Genomic DNA, 15,394 nt, shown 5'->3' on the forward strand with positions numbered 1-15,394 from the left:
TTTGTGAAATTCAGTTTTATATTTGTGTATATGTGTATATTACATTTACATATAATAAACACATATGCATTTCATATATACATATATTTGCATTTCACAGACCTTTTCTGTTGATTAGTATAATTATCTTAAAGATGTTATTAGGCAGTGACAAAATATATTTTTATTTTAGGTCAAACATTGTTCTGCATGGATCAGTTAATCAGTCACAGGCATTCTATGGCCACAAGATACAAGTCATCAGTAGTCAGTGTGTTTTTATGCTAAGGGAGAATAAGTAAAAATCTACAAGTAGATAAATGCAGGTTAATGATACATCATTACCACTGTTAGTAAAAAACTGAACTCAGAGAGAGAGAGGTACACCCCTTACACACACATACCCCCACCACTCCCAACACCCCACCCCCACACACACACCCTACTACTCTACCACCACATTCTACTTCTCTGTGACATGACATATAAAAGAACTAATTTTTGTTTTCTGCTTTTTAATAGCAAATCTTTAACATCATGGGCACAAAAATTGAAACAAAATCAGCCAAAGAGAGTACATATTGAAGAGGCATTTATCACATCTCCTCAAGGAAGTGAACAAAGGAAAAAATCAACAGTTGAGGATGTAGGTGGTAACTTAAAATTGGCATATTTCTATACTAATGATTATATTGGGATAGTGTTATGTCATCATTATTTCTATTTGTTTTTATCCTATTATTAGTTTGTTCCACTGACAAGCAGTTTTTCTGGGCTTTGTAAAGATTAGAAATAACAAGTTGCTATAAACAATTGTTATGTAGGTGGCTGTCAATAAAAATTATGAGCTGAGGTTATTTTTTAAAATCGTTTTTAAAGCACTATTTCATGTTTTGCAAGTATTGACATCTAATGATATACCTATTATTTAACTCTGAAAATTTTAAAGTTAAGTAAAATTTTCACTGGCAGATATTTTTAATGTACTGATATGTATAATTGGTACATTAAAAAGATAGCGTTTTATTAAATTGAAAATATTATGTAAATAAGTATCAAAATTTTAGAAATACTGAAATAGTTGCCTAAAATATGAATTTATGTGTCCCTTTATTTCCATAGCACTTGTATCTAATATTAAAGGGTAGTTAAAAGTCCCAGGATTTTAAATCTTAAAGCATCTTTTCAGTCAGTGTTTCTTGGGCTCTTTTGTCATACTTGTCATTTGACTTTCTGTGTATCTCATTTAATTGGTAAAAGTAAGTAAAAAGTTTCTTTGGGCCTTAATTGTCATAAAAGTATCAGTTTTAGTGTAGTACAAATAAATTGCAAAGTTTTGATCTTTATAAACTTTTAGAAAATTCATATATCTCCTTTACCCCATTCCCAAGAGCATTTTTCAGTCTTTGTAGCAACCTATCAGGAAGCAAGAATTTAAAAAGCCATTCACTCAGCTTTCATAAATAAGGCACTATTTATTCTTTTAATTTTTCTTCTCTTCAATTTAAAGATTTAACAAATCTTTGTGACTTCTTTAAAATTTTTTTCCAGATTTTTTTTTTTTAAGGAAGGAAAATTAAAAGTATAGAAAACAATGTTAACTTTCCTTTTTGAGGTGAAACAAAGTGACACATAATCAGAAATATCCTTTAATGCATTGGCGATTCCAACATAACCTTATATGATAATGTTGGGGTGAAGGTACTTTGCATAATCTGCAGGGAAAATTTAGACTGATTGAATAATTGCTAGATTGAGAGAATAGCCCCACTCCCCAAAAAATGCTTTCTCAGTCACATAGTAGTCACTTTTCTTCTACCTATCTCTAGCTTTTTTGTTGGAGAATTTTCAGGTAAACTTTTCAAATATAAACTTTTTTGTTGTTATGCAGTTTAACTGAGTGACTGGATTTTCTTGTGTTTTGTTTCTTGTTGAATATCATAGCTATGCAGCAATCTAATGTTCTTATGGAGTGTAGCTGAAGTAGCTGAAAAATTCTGAGGATTCAGTATCATACTAGATCAGACTAATGAGTCATTTGGCCAGATTCTGCCTTGCTGGGAGGCTCTAGAATGACAGCATGAGCTTCCACTGAGAGAAAGATTGAATTTTTGAAAGATGTGGGTATAGACAAGGGATTAGTCCCGTTCTCTGCTTAGCTCCACAGAGTTAAGACCATCATGTAGACTGTGTTAGGTGGTCTAGGCTTGAGGTGTGAAATTACTTAGACTAATTGTGATAAAAAGTGGGCAAAATTAGATGGGATATACCTCTCCAGTGAATCAATTCCCTCTACCTAGAGATGACCCTATAGGCCCCGGGCACAATGTTGTAGAAGCCTCCTTGGTGGATAGTAGTTGGCCTAGATCAGAGGTGACAGACTGCTTGCCCATAGGTAGGAATCAGACTAAAATGTCATTAGGAAATATTTAACAAAATATATAAAAATCCAGTAAAACAGAGAGATTAGTTTGTTGTTTTCTACATCAGTATATGGCCTGCAGAAATCTAATTTCTGTCTGAGGTTAAGGAGCAATTGATACTTGATACCACTTGAAGTTTGCCTCAGGATTTTATAAGTTTATAAGGGGGGCAGGTTTTAGTTTAGATAATACAAAAGGTATCCTTTCTTTAACAATCAAAACTACTCATATAAAAACATAATTTGTGCTGAAACTGTTCTGGAGGCAGTTTTAAAAATGTAGTTTATCCTAAGGATGCTTGTCTTTGTTAATGTTGTTCTTGTAGGATAAGCTCTTGAAGGCCCTTCATCTTGTTAGATGAAGGACTTTGTGGTGGTGGGGTTTTTTTCTTTTAAATTATTTTGGAGACTAAGGGTTCTTCTACTTGGATTGTGACAGCTTCAGGGACTTAAAGGATTGATCTTTTAAAAGAACTGTTTATTGCTCTATACTTTATTTCTCATTAAAAATCAAGCTTTTTTTTTTTTTTTTTTTTTTCTTCAGTGAATCCCCTGTTCTCTAAGAAGAGTATAGCAGATAACTGTTAAAGATAAGCTCACCTCTGTATCTACTGGATTGCAACTGAGCAGAATTTCTTACTCAGATTTATTTTTTCCTGATCCACGTTTTTTGACTTTTTTGAATTATTGAATCTTTATGGTGACTAGAAAGGTGACTTTGAAAGCTTTAGGCAAAAGACTGCTTATAAATTTTCTTGACTAATGAAAAAGGGAGTAAGATAGTACCTTATATGACTGAGGCTTATTAATCCTCCTTCCTGGCACATATACAGTTTTATTGATCTAACATAAAAAATTTCTCTTAAGACTAGAGTTTTAAGGAAATCATCTTTAGAATAAATTTAGAAATATCCAGAGTTAGGAAAACTCTGGATAATGTGGAACTATCTTCAGGCTGTGATTGTTGCTGTCCACCTTGGGCCGACTGAGATCTGTGACGAAATTTTTTTTAAGTGCCAATATTGATTATTACTTTTTTGGTTTTGAAACTTAATTTTATTTACTATTTATATATTCATGATAACTACTTAAATGTTCTTCTTAATAACTGCTGGCTTAACTGTTGTAGTTTTGAATTTGTTAAATGATAATTGGTTCAATTCTCCTGATTTTGTTTCATAGAGTGAAACAATATGCCCTAATTAGACACTGGAATAGATGTCATGCAGAATTAATCATAGATTTAAGGATGAACATCTTCTGTTTTTTTTTTTTTTTTTTTTCTTTTTAATTTCTCTCCTGTAATTTTTTGTGATGAATGAAACCAAATTTTCTTTTTTGTAAACATTTTGGGAGCTTTCTTATGTTACTCATTGAGTAGGCTAAAAAATTGGGCTCAATAAGTTTTAACTTGACTTTATAGTAATATATATATTTTTTGAATTGTAGTCTGACTTCAATGCTGCTACATATCCTCATACTTTTTACCTTAATAAACCAAATGAAAATCCAAGTTCTTGGGTATCTGAAGGAACAGGTATGATATTTTTCTGATATTTTAAAACTTTTCTATATTCTTGGTTAGAGATTTGCCTATAAATTCTTAAGTTGGGAATGAAATCTCATATTATTAGAAATACTGAGGAGCTTCAGTTGCCTCAACATTATACATTATTCCAGGGGTCCTCAAACTTTTTAAATAGGGGGCCAGTTCACTGTCCCTCAGACTGTTGGAGGGCCAGACTAGAGTAAAAACAAAAACTTTGTTTTGTGGGCCTTTAAATAAAGAAACTTCATAGCCCTGGGTGAAGGGGATAATCGTCCTCAGCTGCCGCATCTGGCCTGCGGACCATAGTTTGAGGACTCCTGCATTATTCTATAAAGATAAAAGGAAGTAGTACTTTATTATTTAAGTATAACTAAGTTGTACTTAGGTATTTAAAGCAACAAGAAAGTATTCTGGTATGATTATTCTTTGTCTGTTTCTTAAAGGAATTTTGAAAATTCAGCAATTCAGCATTGTATATACCCTTTTTCAACTCTTAGAATTTTTAGTTTCCTTCTTAGCTCATTTTAATTTCAGTGTCTTTTATGAGACTTTTCTTGATCCCTCCTTCTCACTCTGCAGTTTCTCACTGAAATTTCCTGTATATGTTTTGTCTCTGTTTATGTCTTCCTGTTGTTTCTCCCTAGTAGAATATAGACCTTTTGAGGTCAAGAACTGTTTCCTTTTTGTCTTATAGCCCCATAATATGCTGTAGTTACATATATGATTTCCTATAAGTAAGAAAAACATAAACTAGAAACTGCATTCTCTTCGCTCTTTATTTTATTTTTCTTTTCCTTACATACTTTTCTTCTCCCCATTTTCCTTCTCTTTCATGAGCATCTTTTTTTTCAATCACCGTTCTTTTACCTGTTAGGAATGAATTATTGGAAACTACAAGAAAAGAATATATATGACTCTTTGCCTGAATCTTTGGAAAAATCATTTTTGAATATCAACTCCACAAAAGTGTTACCAAACCAGGTATTTTTATTTTGTTCACATTTCTAAATGTTTTATAATGCCCAATTCAGATTTTGATTTCCCCAACCATTGGTTCATCCCACTTTTTAATCCTTATCAGTTTCATATGCTTAAGCTTTGTTATTTACTCAAACTAGGATGGCAATGTGAATATGCTGATAAGTTTATGATGTTAGTAATTTTGCTTAATCTAATCTCATTTGTCAGTTCCTTGCTGAACCACATAAATCATTTAGTAAATCAATTAAAATGGCAATGTTTTTATTGAAATACTATTTCTTTTGAGTCTATGATAACAATTCTGCTTTAGCTTTAAATCATTTAATCCTGACTCCCAGGTGTTGTAATCATAGGCTTTTAATTGAAAAATATTGAACTAATTGGTCTCCCATTGGTAGGAAACCTTCCACCTAGTCACTGAATCAGTCAACCAACAAATATTTGGATAGCGCCTACTCTGCTACAAAGTGGCGATCCCAACAGGAAAGTGAAATGACTTGTCTCTTAAGAACCCATTTCCTTGGTAATTACAGAATGTAAAAAATGTAGTACATACATGGTAGGTACTAACAAAACAGCATGTAATTTTAAAATGTGATTGAAGAGAGAAGAGTTAAGAAGAGATTGGGAAGGGCTGGATAAGGAAAGGAAATAAAAGAAATGAAAATGGCAAGGGGAGGGAGGGAGAAAAGAGAGGGAAAGACTAGATAGCCATGCTAAGTAAGATGGCAATGAATGAGAAAGAAAGGAAAAGTCTAATTAGGTCTTAGAATCATTTTGTCCATTTTGTGTTGTGCTCTTCATTTAAGCGGTAAATACTCAAACAATGTGTCATATGTCTGCAAACACTGGGAATGACAAGTCTTTGCCCTTCTATAGACTCTAGGAGCTAAGAAAGGGCCTCAGAGGTCATATAGTCAAAGCTGTACCTCCACAAGAAAATGTATCACAACATTTCCAACAGCTGGTTGGGTAATTTCACTATTGGATATCTTGAATAATCTTTAAGATATTCTTGCTTACATCAAACCTCAAATAGCAAAGATAATTAACTTGTTTCTTTTAAGTCTTTTTCATAGGGACATTCCTTAAATCAGTTTTTTAACATTTTCTCCTTCTCTGTATTCTGATCACCCTCATTTGTACATGCTTCTAACTTATCTATGTTTTTCTAAAACTAGATGCTCAGAACTGAACACTGTACTCCACATATGGCCTAAGGAAGAATATAGCCTTTTTTTTTTTTAAACTGGGATTTATTTATTTATTTATTATATAGCTTTTTATTAGCGAGATATATACATGGATAATTTTTCAGCATTGAAAATTGCAAGACCCTTTGTTTCAACTTTTCCCCTCCTTCCTCCACCCCTTCCCCCAGATGGCAGGTTGACCAATACATGTTAAATATGTTAAGTATAAGTTAAATACAATATATGTGTGCATGTCCATACAGTTATTTTGGAATATAGCCCTTTTTGATTGCTATATCGTATTAGACTTTGCAGTCACTAAAACTCTTGTGTATTCTTCCATAATCTTTTGATGAGGCATCCCTTTTCTGGGTGTTTATGAAATTGATTTTTGACTCACTATTGTATTCCTCATGCTCACTGTCCCAAATTTTGCTTCTCTAACCCCAATTCTGTTTCTTCACACATATTTTTAGCAGATAAAATAACTTGCTATTGTATTAAGAGATTGGGGTCATTAAAAATGAGTTCTCAGAGGTTTTTTACTTCAGTCTATGTAACATGTAAATATCATCATTTCATTAAACACACTTCTTTTAGCTACAAAGTGCCCTTTTAGAAGCTAATCCTTTTATTTGTGCCCTTGATCCCATTCACAGAATCAGAGAATTTCAGGATTAGGAGGAAGCCCAATGGTCCAGGCTGACCATTCTAGTTACATAAGCCTTTATTAAGCAGTACTGGCACAAAGTGCTACTTGCTAAGAGGTAATACAGTCTTTGCTTGAAGACCTGTGAGAGAGGAACCATTAATCCTGAAATCAACTTTCATTTTTAGATAGCTAAGTATTAGAAAGTTGTTCTTTTTATGTCAAGCCTAAATTTGCCTACTTTTAATTCTACTCCAATTTTTTTCCTCTGTGACCAAATGGAACAAGTCTAATCCTTCTTCAAAATATATTCCCTTAGCCTAATTGTCTGATTGTCAGATTTTCTCACTGAACATATTACTCTCTCCAAAGTTACCAATGATCTCTTAATTTCTAAATTGATGCTTTTTTCCCCTCAATCCTTATTCTTGATAATTCTGCTGTATTTGATGCTGCTGACTACCTTCTAGATATCCTTTCTTTGGGTTTTCATGACACTGCTCTCTTGTGGTTCTGTTTCTGTTTGAAATCTCTTTGGATTTGCAGTCTCATCAACCATATCACGTCTCTCAGAATCGACTCCAGGGTTCTTTCCTGGGTCTTCTTCATTTCTCTCTTTACTTGATCACTTGGGGACCTTCTCTATTCCTGTGGACTTAATATCATCTCCATGCTGAAGACTTAGAGATTTATATTTTCATTTTCCAACATTTCTCTTGAGTTTTACCATCTGCCTATTGAATATTTTCATATTGGATGTGTGCCATAGATACTTGACCTAGAGCTCTTTATTTCCCTTCCTCCCCCAACCACCTTCTCTTTTGAATGCTTATTTTCCTTGAAGAGAAATAGCAAACAATATACCATTTTTTCAATTTCCCATATTAGTAACTTCAGTGTTACTCAGCCTCTTCCCACATATCATTTCAATTGTTAGATTTTGTCTTCCACAGCATCTCTTACATCTGCCCCCTTCTGGGCGAGTGTGTGCACACACAAAGACATACTGCTTTTGTCACCTCTTGCTTAAGAAATTGTTGCGGACTTCTAATTGATCTCCTTGCCCCCTCCCTTCAAGACTTTCTTCAATTCTCCATTTAGCTGCCAAAATGATTTTCTTCAAGTGCAGGCAAAATGTGCTGCTTCCTGATTTAGTATGCTCCAGTGGCTTTTTTCTTAATTTAGGATAAAATATTAATATTAATGCTTCTTTGAGGCTTTTTAAACACTTTACCGCTTAGCCTTAGACTATTTTTCCAGCTTTTCTGAATATTCACACCGTGGTCTAGCCAAACTAAAACTCTTTGCTTTTTGTTAGATTACCTACTTGTTCCTTTGCTGCTTTCTCCAAAACAAGCTCAATTCAATATTATTCTTCAAAAGCCTTAACTAGATCCTACTGTCTTTTCTTTTTCCCTAGAAAAAGCTGTCTGTACTTGTCTCCATTTCCTCCTGGACTGTTTATAGGGGCTTTCTTATGTGTCTTCCTATCTCTACTTGGCTCATTCCAGTTCATATTCCAATCCATCCCAGAATAATATATGTGCCTTTGAGGTGATAGTTAAAGTTTTACTTCCTTCCAGGAACTGGACTGATTACCTCTGCTCCTGAACAAGCACTGAACTTTCAGAGCTTTGTTTTTGCTTTTCTGTACACTATTCATTGTGTTCAGAATGGTCTCCCTCTCTGCCTCATGCATTTTTACTTGCCTTTAAACCTCAGCTTAAATGCCATCTCTCTTTTTTAAAATAACTTTTTATTGTCAAAATATATGCAAAGATAGTCTTCAACATTCACCTAGGCAAAAACCTTGTGTTCCAAATTTTTTTTCCTCCCTTCACTCCCTCCCCCTAGATAGCAAGTAATCCAATATAGGCTAAATATGAGAGAGATTAAAGGGTATGTATGCACAGTTTGATAGCCCTTTGGGTATAATTCCAAATTGCTGTTCTAAATGGTTGAATTAGTTCACAACTCCAACAACAGTGTATTAGTGTCCCAGTTTTCCCATATCTCCTCTAACATTTATCATCTTTTCCTGTCATCTTAGCCAATCGAGAGGTGTATAGCGGTATCTCAGAATTGTCTTAATTTGCATTAAAAGCCATCTCTTAAATGAAGCCTTTCTTGATCCTTGTTGTCTTCTCTTTTCCATACTGGCACTGGTAGGCTCTTCCTTCTTATATCTCACATACCACTTTGTTGTATGTTAATGTACTTATGTTTTATTATCTGTATTTGTATTGTCTTATACTAAGTAAGGTCAGGGGAAATCCAAAAGGTTTTTTTTTTCTGAGCCTAGTAATAATACTCAGCACACAAAAGTTTTTTTTTAATAAATGCTCATTGCATTTCTATTTGATTTTGTATTCTTTAAGCTTATTACTGTGTCCAGAAAATGAGTATTTTGCCTTATTGGATTGTTGAAGTAGAATCTCTAGTTTGGCCCTTCCTTAGTGTATTCCTGAATGGATCTTGTCTTCCTTTAGCCTTTTCAGCATAAAACAGATTCTCAGACACTCCTGTGAAATAAATGCAGGAAGAGTGTCATTGATCCTCATCTGCTTGGACTTTTTCCAAGTAGATAAACATGATTAAAATTTGTTATAAAAGCTGTTTGAATTCTCATGTGAAGTTAGGAAGAAGTGTTTTTTTTTTTGTTTTTTTTTTTGAAATTTTTTTTGTCTTTCACTAATATCCATCCTGCTCAGAGAAAAATGTAGATCTAAAGTTTTTTTTTTAATGGAGAAAAAAATAAGATTCTTTCATAAAGTAACAATTCTTGTGACTTTTTATGACGTTCCTATTGACATTTTTAAAAAGTTTTTTAGTTTTAAATGTTTATATCACTTTAATATAAAAATGTAACCCTCCCAAAGCAATCAGTATATCATCCATGTATGACATGTATTATTCATTTTTATACATTCCTATTCCCTCCCACCTTTGCAAAGATGGGGATGGGAGGGTATAGGTGCATTTTTCTTTGAGATCAAGCTTGGTCATTAAAAATACTAAAATACTAAGACTAAAAAGTTCTTTTGTTTTTAATACAACTTTATGCAAAAATGATAAACTTCTTTTTGGAACTTTTTAATTGACCTGTCTGTCTCTAGTCACTCAGCAGAACATCTTGTCTATTTTCAAATGTTTGGTCTTTTTTGAAAGGAAAAGTAAAAATATTAAGATTTATTAAATACATTAGTGAAATGTTCCTGGTCTTTGTTTGAAGATTGCTGAAAACTCAAATCAGCTTTCAATCTAGTTCTAAAATAGAACAAAATCAACAGCTAGCAAGATTTTTGTTTTTGAAAGATAATTTAGATTATGAATTGTGAAACCATAGAACAATGAAATTGTAGTTGTCAGGTACTTCCATAACCATAAAATATGATTCATACTTGAACATCAAGAAATTATCATGTAGCTTTTGATCAAAGACAAAAAACTTACTACCTCCTGAAGTAGCCTGAAAAGGAAGTTTTTCCTGACATCCAAGCAAAATTTTCTTCTTTGCAGCTTTTTCTTATAATTTCTGCTTTTGTTTCCTGGGAACCAATAGAAGACACCTATTGGGAAAGTTTTTTGTTTTTTTTTTTTTCCCCCCCAGAGGCTTTCATTCACAGTAGATGGTGATCTATATAGCCTTTTTCAATACCTTGCTAATTTTCATGATCTAGTTTTAAAATCTCTAAATTGCAATTTAGTATTTTGGTGATGTATTTAAACAAGGTAAAAATGTTTACACATATTAAAATGTTTTTATATTTTTAAAGCCTAATTCTGCTAATGAGATGAAGCTGCCATCACTAAAGGATATTTATCATACAAATCAAAGGAAAAATAAGCAGTTATCTGAATGGACTCTTGCAACTACTTCTAATCCCAGTCACCCACCAGAGGTAAGGGCTTCAAATGTTTTCTTATTGTTTTTTGGGTCATCTACAATTCTGATTCTCCTAACACATTATTTTCCATGATTCATGTACATATTTTCTAGAATTTTGATGTTAAAAAGTTTAAGATTGTTGAAAGTGCCTGTTAAATTTTTTATTTCTTGAATGTGATTAAGCCCAATTTCTTCCTTCCTTATTCGGTTCTGGGCCAACTAATTGTCTCCCTGCAGAGCCCATCTAAGATAAATGTCCTGAATTAGTAAGTGGCCCCTGCCAAGTATGTGTACGAATCTGAATAATATGCTTTCTTCACCTACTTGGTTTTTTCCTGTATGGATTGTTATCTGAATATGATAAACTCAAAATATAAGGTGCTTTGGATTCTGAATTTTTGATAAACTATATGTAACATATTAATAACATTTTTCATTTTAAAAGAAGCATTAAATATCATTCCTTATTCTTGTTTTCTTTTACTTTTAGGTATTGACTTTAGATCCAGCCCTACACAGGAAGCAAAATCAACAGATTTCAGGGATTCAATCAAATAACTTTCGATGTAATCTTGACAGATTGTCCTTCTTGCCAGAGTCCCTGTTAGAACCTAGTACTTCTAGTCACTCTGACATAGACTCGTTTTCCCAAATAAGTAATCTCACCTCTTCTCAGTTAGATAGATCTCCCAAATATCCTTCAAATATTAAAACTTTACCTATAGACTCTTGGCAAAGTCATGCACTCCAGAATGAAAATAGGATCAGCTCTTCTTTTCCATTAGCACATACTGTTGCTAGTAATGAAATTTCATTCAACACTGAAGATGAAGAAAACAATTCAACCACCGTCACTAATTCCCGACTTGCAAGTGTAGACAACATTTTGCCAGATGGCAGTGTTTCAATGTCTTGCATGGAAGACCCAGTAGCATTATCCAAGTATGTATGTTTTTTTTAAATGTTATCAATCTTGTTTGTTTTTTTCTCTTATATATTGGAGAGTAGATAATGAATACATATTGGAGAGTAGATAATGAATACATATTAGAGAGTAGATAGTGAATAGATAGTGGAGGCAGGCCAGCATCAGAGTCAGGTAAATGTGGTTCCAGTACTGTGTCTGGTGTGTACTACTGTAGTAGTGACTGTGGCAAACAAGTCATTTAATTTTTCCCTTCATGTACATGGGTAGTCTCCATGATTTTGTTGTAGATGAATTTCCTGTTTTTATGGGCAAAAATTTGCTGCCACATTGAAAGAAGAACTCTGGATCAAAAGACAATGAAAAAATGTTAGTATTTGCATTTCATATCTTAATATATCTGTATATAAAAGAAAAAAGTTTTAGGAGACATTTTAAAGATATTAATAGCATTTATGATATTACAAATAAATTAACCATAAATTTATTTTAATGTCCATTGTAAACGTCTGTCATGGATAGGCACATAAAGAACCGATGCGTTCTTAACTTTGATTCATACTTAATTCTCTTTTGCCCCCTTTTGAACAGAATGAGGCAGAACCTGAGGGAGAAGCATGCTCGACATGTAGCTGATCTCCGGGCTTATTATGACTCAGAGATACATAACCTGAAGCAACAATTAGAGATAAATGAAGCATCTTCATATGGTGATTTGAAGAAAACCAACCAGAGTCTTGCAGACAGGTAGAATGTGTTATTATGACTTAACCTATAAAATGAAAGTTTCCCTAATTTGAGATATGATTCTTTCTCTAAATGCATAGGTACCATTAAGTATAAAATTTTTAAAAATGGTTTATCCACACCAAAGAAAATATTTTTAAAATTTTAGCTTAACTGCTGACTCTGTGAGTGGAATTGGACTTAAAGCTTGTAGTTTTTAGAGTTGATACTCTTTGAAGAATTATGAGAGCTGTGGACAAGTCACGCAGGCTAAGAAGACACCATCAGGTCTTATGGATCCATTGAAATATAAACCAACCTGGTAATTAAATTAACAATTAAAATGAATGTTCTTTATAAATGGGGAATATTTCAAGATACAGTTTGTTCCTTTCCTGCTCAGATGACTATTGGTATAATTTTAGAAATTTGTGGGAGTAAAGAAATAGATCTCCTGTATAAAAAAGATATTTAAAATAAGAGACAAGATCCTAGAAGGAACAAAAACTTTAGATAACTTTAGGTAATTAACACACAAAATAACCTGCATTTTAGAGGGAAACTTCAAAAATGCATACAATATAATAGTGATTGTTTTGGTAGCGGAAATTTTTTTTTGATCAAATATTCATTTTCTTTGTGCTTTTCAGGGTTATGTCTTTTGATTAGGAAAATTTTTAGCTAATACTGGACATTCTATAGAACAGGGGTTTCAGTTTAACCAGCATTAAATGCTTACTATGTGCCAAGGTGGTATGGTAAGATTACCAAATGACCTAGTTTCTGCTCTGAAGGAGTCTACATTCTACTCAGTTCTAGCTATCATTGGGAAAACTAGTTATAGGGCTCTCTAGGGGTCAGTGAGCACAGACATGCCTTTCTGCTAAGTCAGCTCCTTCCTAGAGGAGCTTTTTGAAATCCAGAAGTCGGCAAAGGAAAGTTAATTAGATGGAATGGAAAGTTATAAAAACTATTCTGTGGCCACCTACCTGTGTGACTGACCAAATCACTTTTTACCCCTTTAATGCTCTGTTTACCACTTGTAGAATGAGGGAATTAGATTAATTCGAACATCCCTTCAAGCCCTGTTTTCATGGCTGATTATGGATAATGGTGGAATTGAAAATTGCAAATCTGAATTCTAAGTATTTCCTGTACCAACTCATTTGACAGTGTCCTTTATAATCCTGGATTCAGGAGTGTGGAATTAACAGACTGTTCTAGTATTATAAGCCATGTTGAGAAACTTTTACTACTGCTATATATAGTGTGTTCTTTGATCACAAGCTAGACTTCATGATGCACTTTTTATCATCTTTTGAGACTCTAGTTTATATTCTTACTCTTTTTTTTAGAAAATTCTAGCTTGAATCTAAATTTTCCTTCAAATTTTTAAAATTTCCTTCAAATTGGGTTGACTATTAAGCTTAATAACATAGTTAATTTTGCCATCTATTAAAAACTATCAAATTTCATTATTTTAGGATGATAGGAATTAATATTATTGGCATCTTAAATGTGATACTGACATCTTGTGTAGTTGTTGTAGCAGACAACTGTTATCTTTGCACTTTGGCAGTAATTTTTAATCAATTTTTAAATAAAATTGAGAATAAAATCTTTCACAGAGACTATTCCAACATGTTTGGTCACATGCATGGCAGATAATGAATTGTTTTACTTAATCTTTCCCCCCCTTATATTGTTTTTGTAAATTGACCAGGTAGTTAGAAAATCTACTTCATGTGGAATTAGTTATTTTCACATGAAGCTTTACAGTATTGGGATCAGATTCTTATTACATTCTCAAGATTTTTAGCAAGCTTTTGATTTTGAATATGAGGCAGCAGATGGAATACTTTTGTCAAGATAAGAATCCAGTGATTGATTCAATTCAACTAAAGCCATTTCTTTGACAGTATAATATCCATCATATATATTACTTGCATACCAACTCCATAACCCTATACAATTGATGATATTAGGGTAGATTGATTTATTATTATGTTTAAGTAGTTTGTCTTTGCTTTGTATCTTAAATTTTCAACAGGAGATACATATAACGTGTTACTTAATTGATATCTATACATATATCAATTAACACATTTGAAATTAGGGATTTTGAAATGCATTTTTTCCTCAAACCATTAGAATAGTATCATCTATCTTCTTGAAATATCTTTTATTAAAGTAACTATCTTAGATTTTAGCTCACACTGGACAGTCAGCTTTAACTTACGTACTGGAAATCAACTTCATGTGTTATTCCTAAGGAAAGAGTTTTCATTCTCTAATTTTTTAATTTTGTGGACGTTTTCTTCTGATTGTTGATTTATGGTTTTAGATGTGACCAATTAGGTGGTGCTCTGAATGAGGCCAATGCTCATATGAAAATACTGGAGAACAAAAATAATTTGCTGGAATTGGAAGTGGTAAGTAATTCATGTTGTGTTCTGGTAGGTTTATGCTTTCTGTATTACATAGGATAGAGATATGAAGGAGGCTTTCTGAGGAGAGTGACTTGCAAACTTTAAAATGCAATTTAAGTTGTGATTATTATTGTTTTTACTGTCAGACCTTTTAGGATACTATCCTTCTTGAAAGGCTGATAATGTTTTGAGTATCATGATCTCAGTATAAAGAATCACAAAATTTGAGAGTTTGAAAGGGACCTCAGCCATTTAGTCCCAACCTTTAAATTGAAGGAGTCCTTGTGTGGTATGTTGATAACCTAACTTTCCATTGCTTTGAAATAAATCTTTATATCTTTTGTGTGTTGCTCAAGGTTTTTTTTCTTAATTTTTCAATGGTATTCTATTTTCCAAATACATGTAAACGTAATTGTCAGCATTTATTTTTTTAAGACATTTGTGTTCCAAATTTTTCTCCCTTTCTCTCTTCCAAGGCCCTTCTCAAGACAGCAGCTAATCTGATATAAGATAAATATGTGCAGTTCTTTTTTTTTTAAACAGCTTTTTATTTTCAAAATACATGCAAAAATAGTTTTCAACATTTACCCTTGCAAAACTTTGTGTTCCATAGTTTTCTCCCTTCCTTCCACTCTTTCCTGTAGACAGGAAG

General features: G+C 32.8%; 1 protein-coding gene across 10 annotated transcripts in view; it reads left to right on the forward strand.

Moving 5' to 3' along the window:
* Window positions 1–15,394, forward strand: part of MPHOSPH9 (M-phase phosphoprotein 9) — a 56,589-nt gene that overhangs the window by 11,940 nt on the left and 29,255 nt on the right. For all 10 annotated transcript variants that reach the window (XR_004231270.1, XR_004231271.1, XR_004231274.1 and 7 more), the window contains 7 exons: window positions 502–625; window positions 3,851–3,938; window positions 4,825–4,931; window positions 10,550–10,675; window positions 11,153–11,604; window positions 12,179–12,334; window positions 14,658–14,745. Coding sequence is in view for 5 of the 10 variants with exons in the window: in XM_031948462.1 (XP_031804322.1) it covers window positions 502–625; window positions 3,851–3,938; window positions 4,825–4,931; window positions 10,550–10,675; window positions 11,153–11,604; window positions 12,179–12,334; window positions 14,658–14,745 (1,141 nt within the window). In the remaining 5 variants the exon portion in view is untranslated. The remainder of the gene's footprint in view (window positions 1–501; window positions 626–3,850; window positions 3,939–4,824; window positions 4,932–10,549; window positions 10,676–11,152; window positions 11,605–12,178; window positions 12,335–14,657; window positions 14,746–15,394) is intronic.

The sequence above is a fragment of the Sarcophilus harrisii genome, chromosome 1, assembly GCF_902635505.1.
Source record: "Sarcophilus harrisii chromosome 1, mSarHar1.11, whole genome shotgun sequence".
Lineage (NCBI taxonomy): Eukaryota > Metazoa > Chordata > Mammalia > Dasyuromorphia > Dasyuridae > Sarcophilus > Sarcophilus harrisii.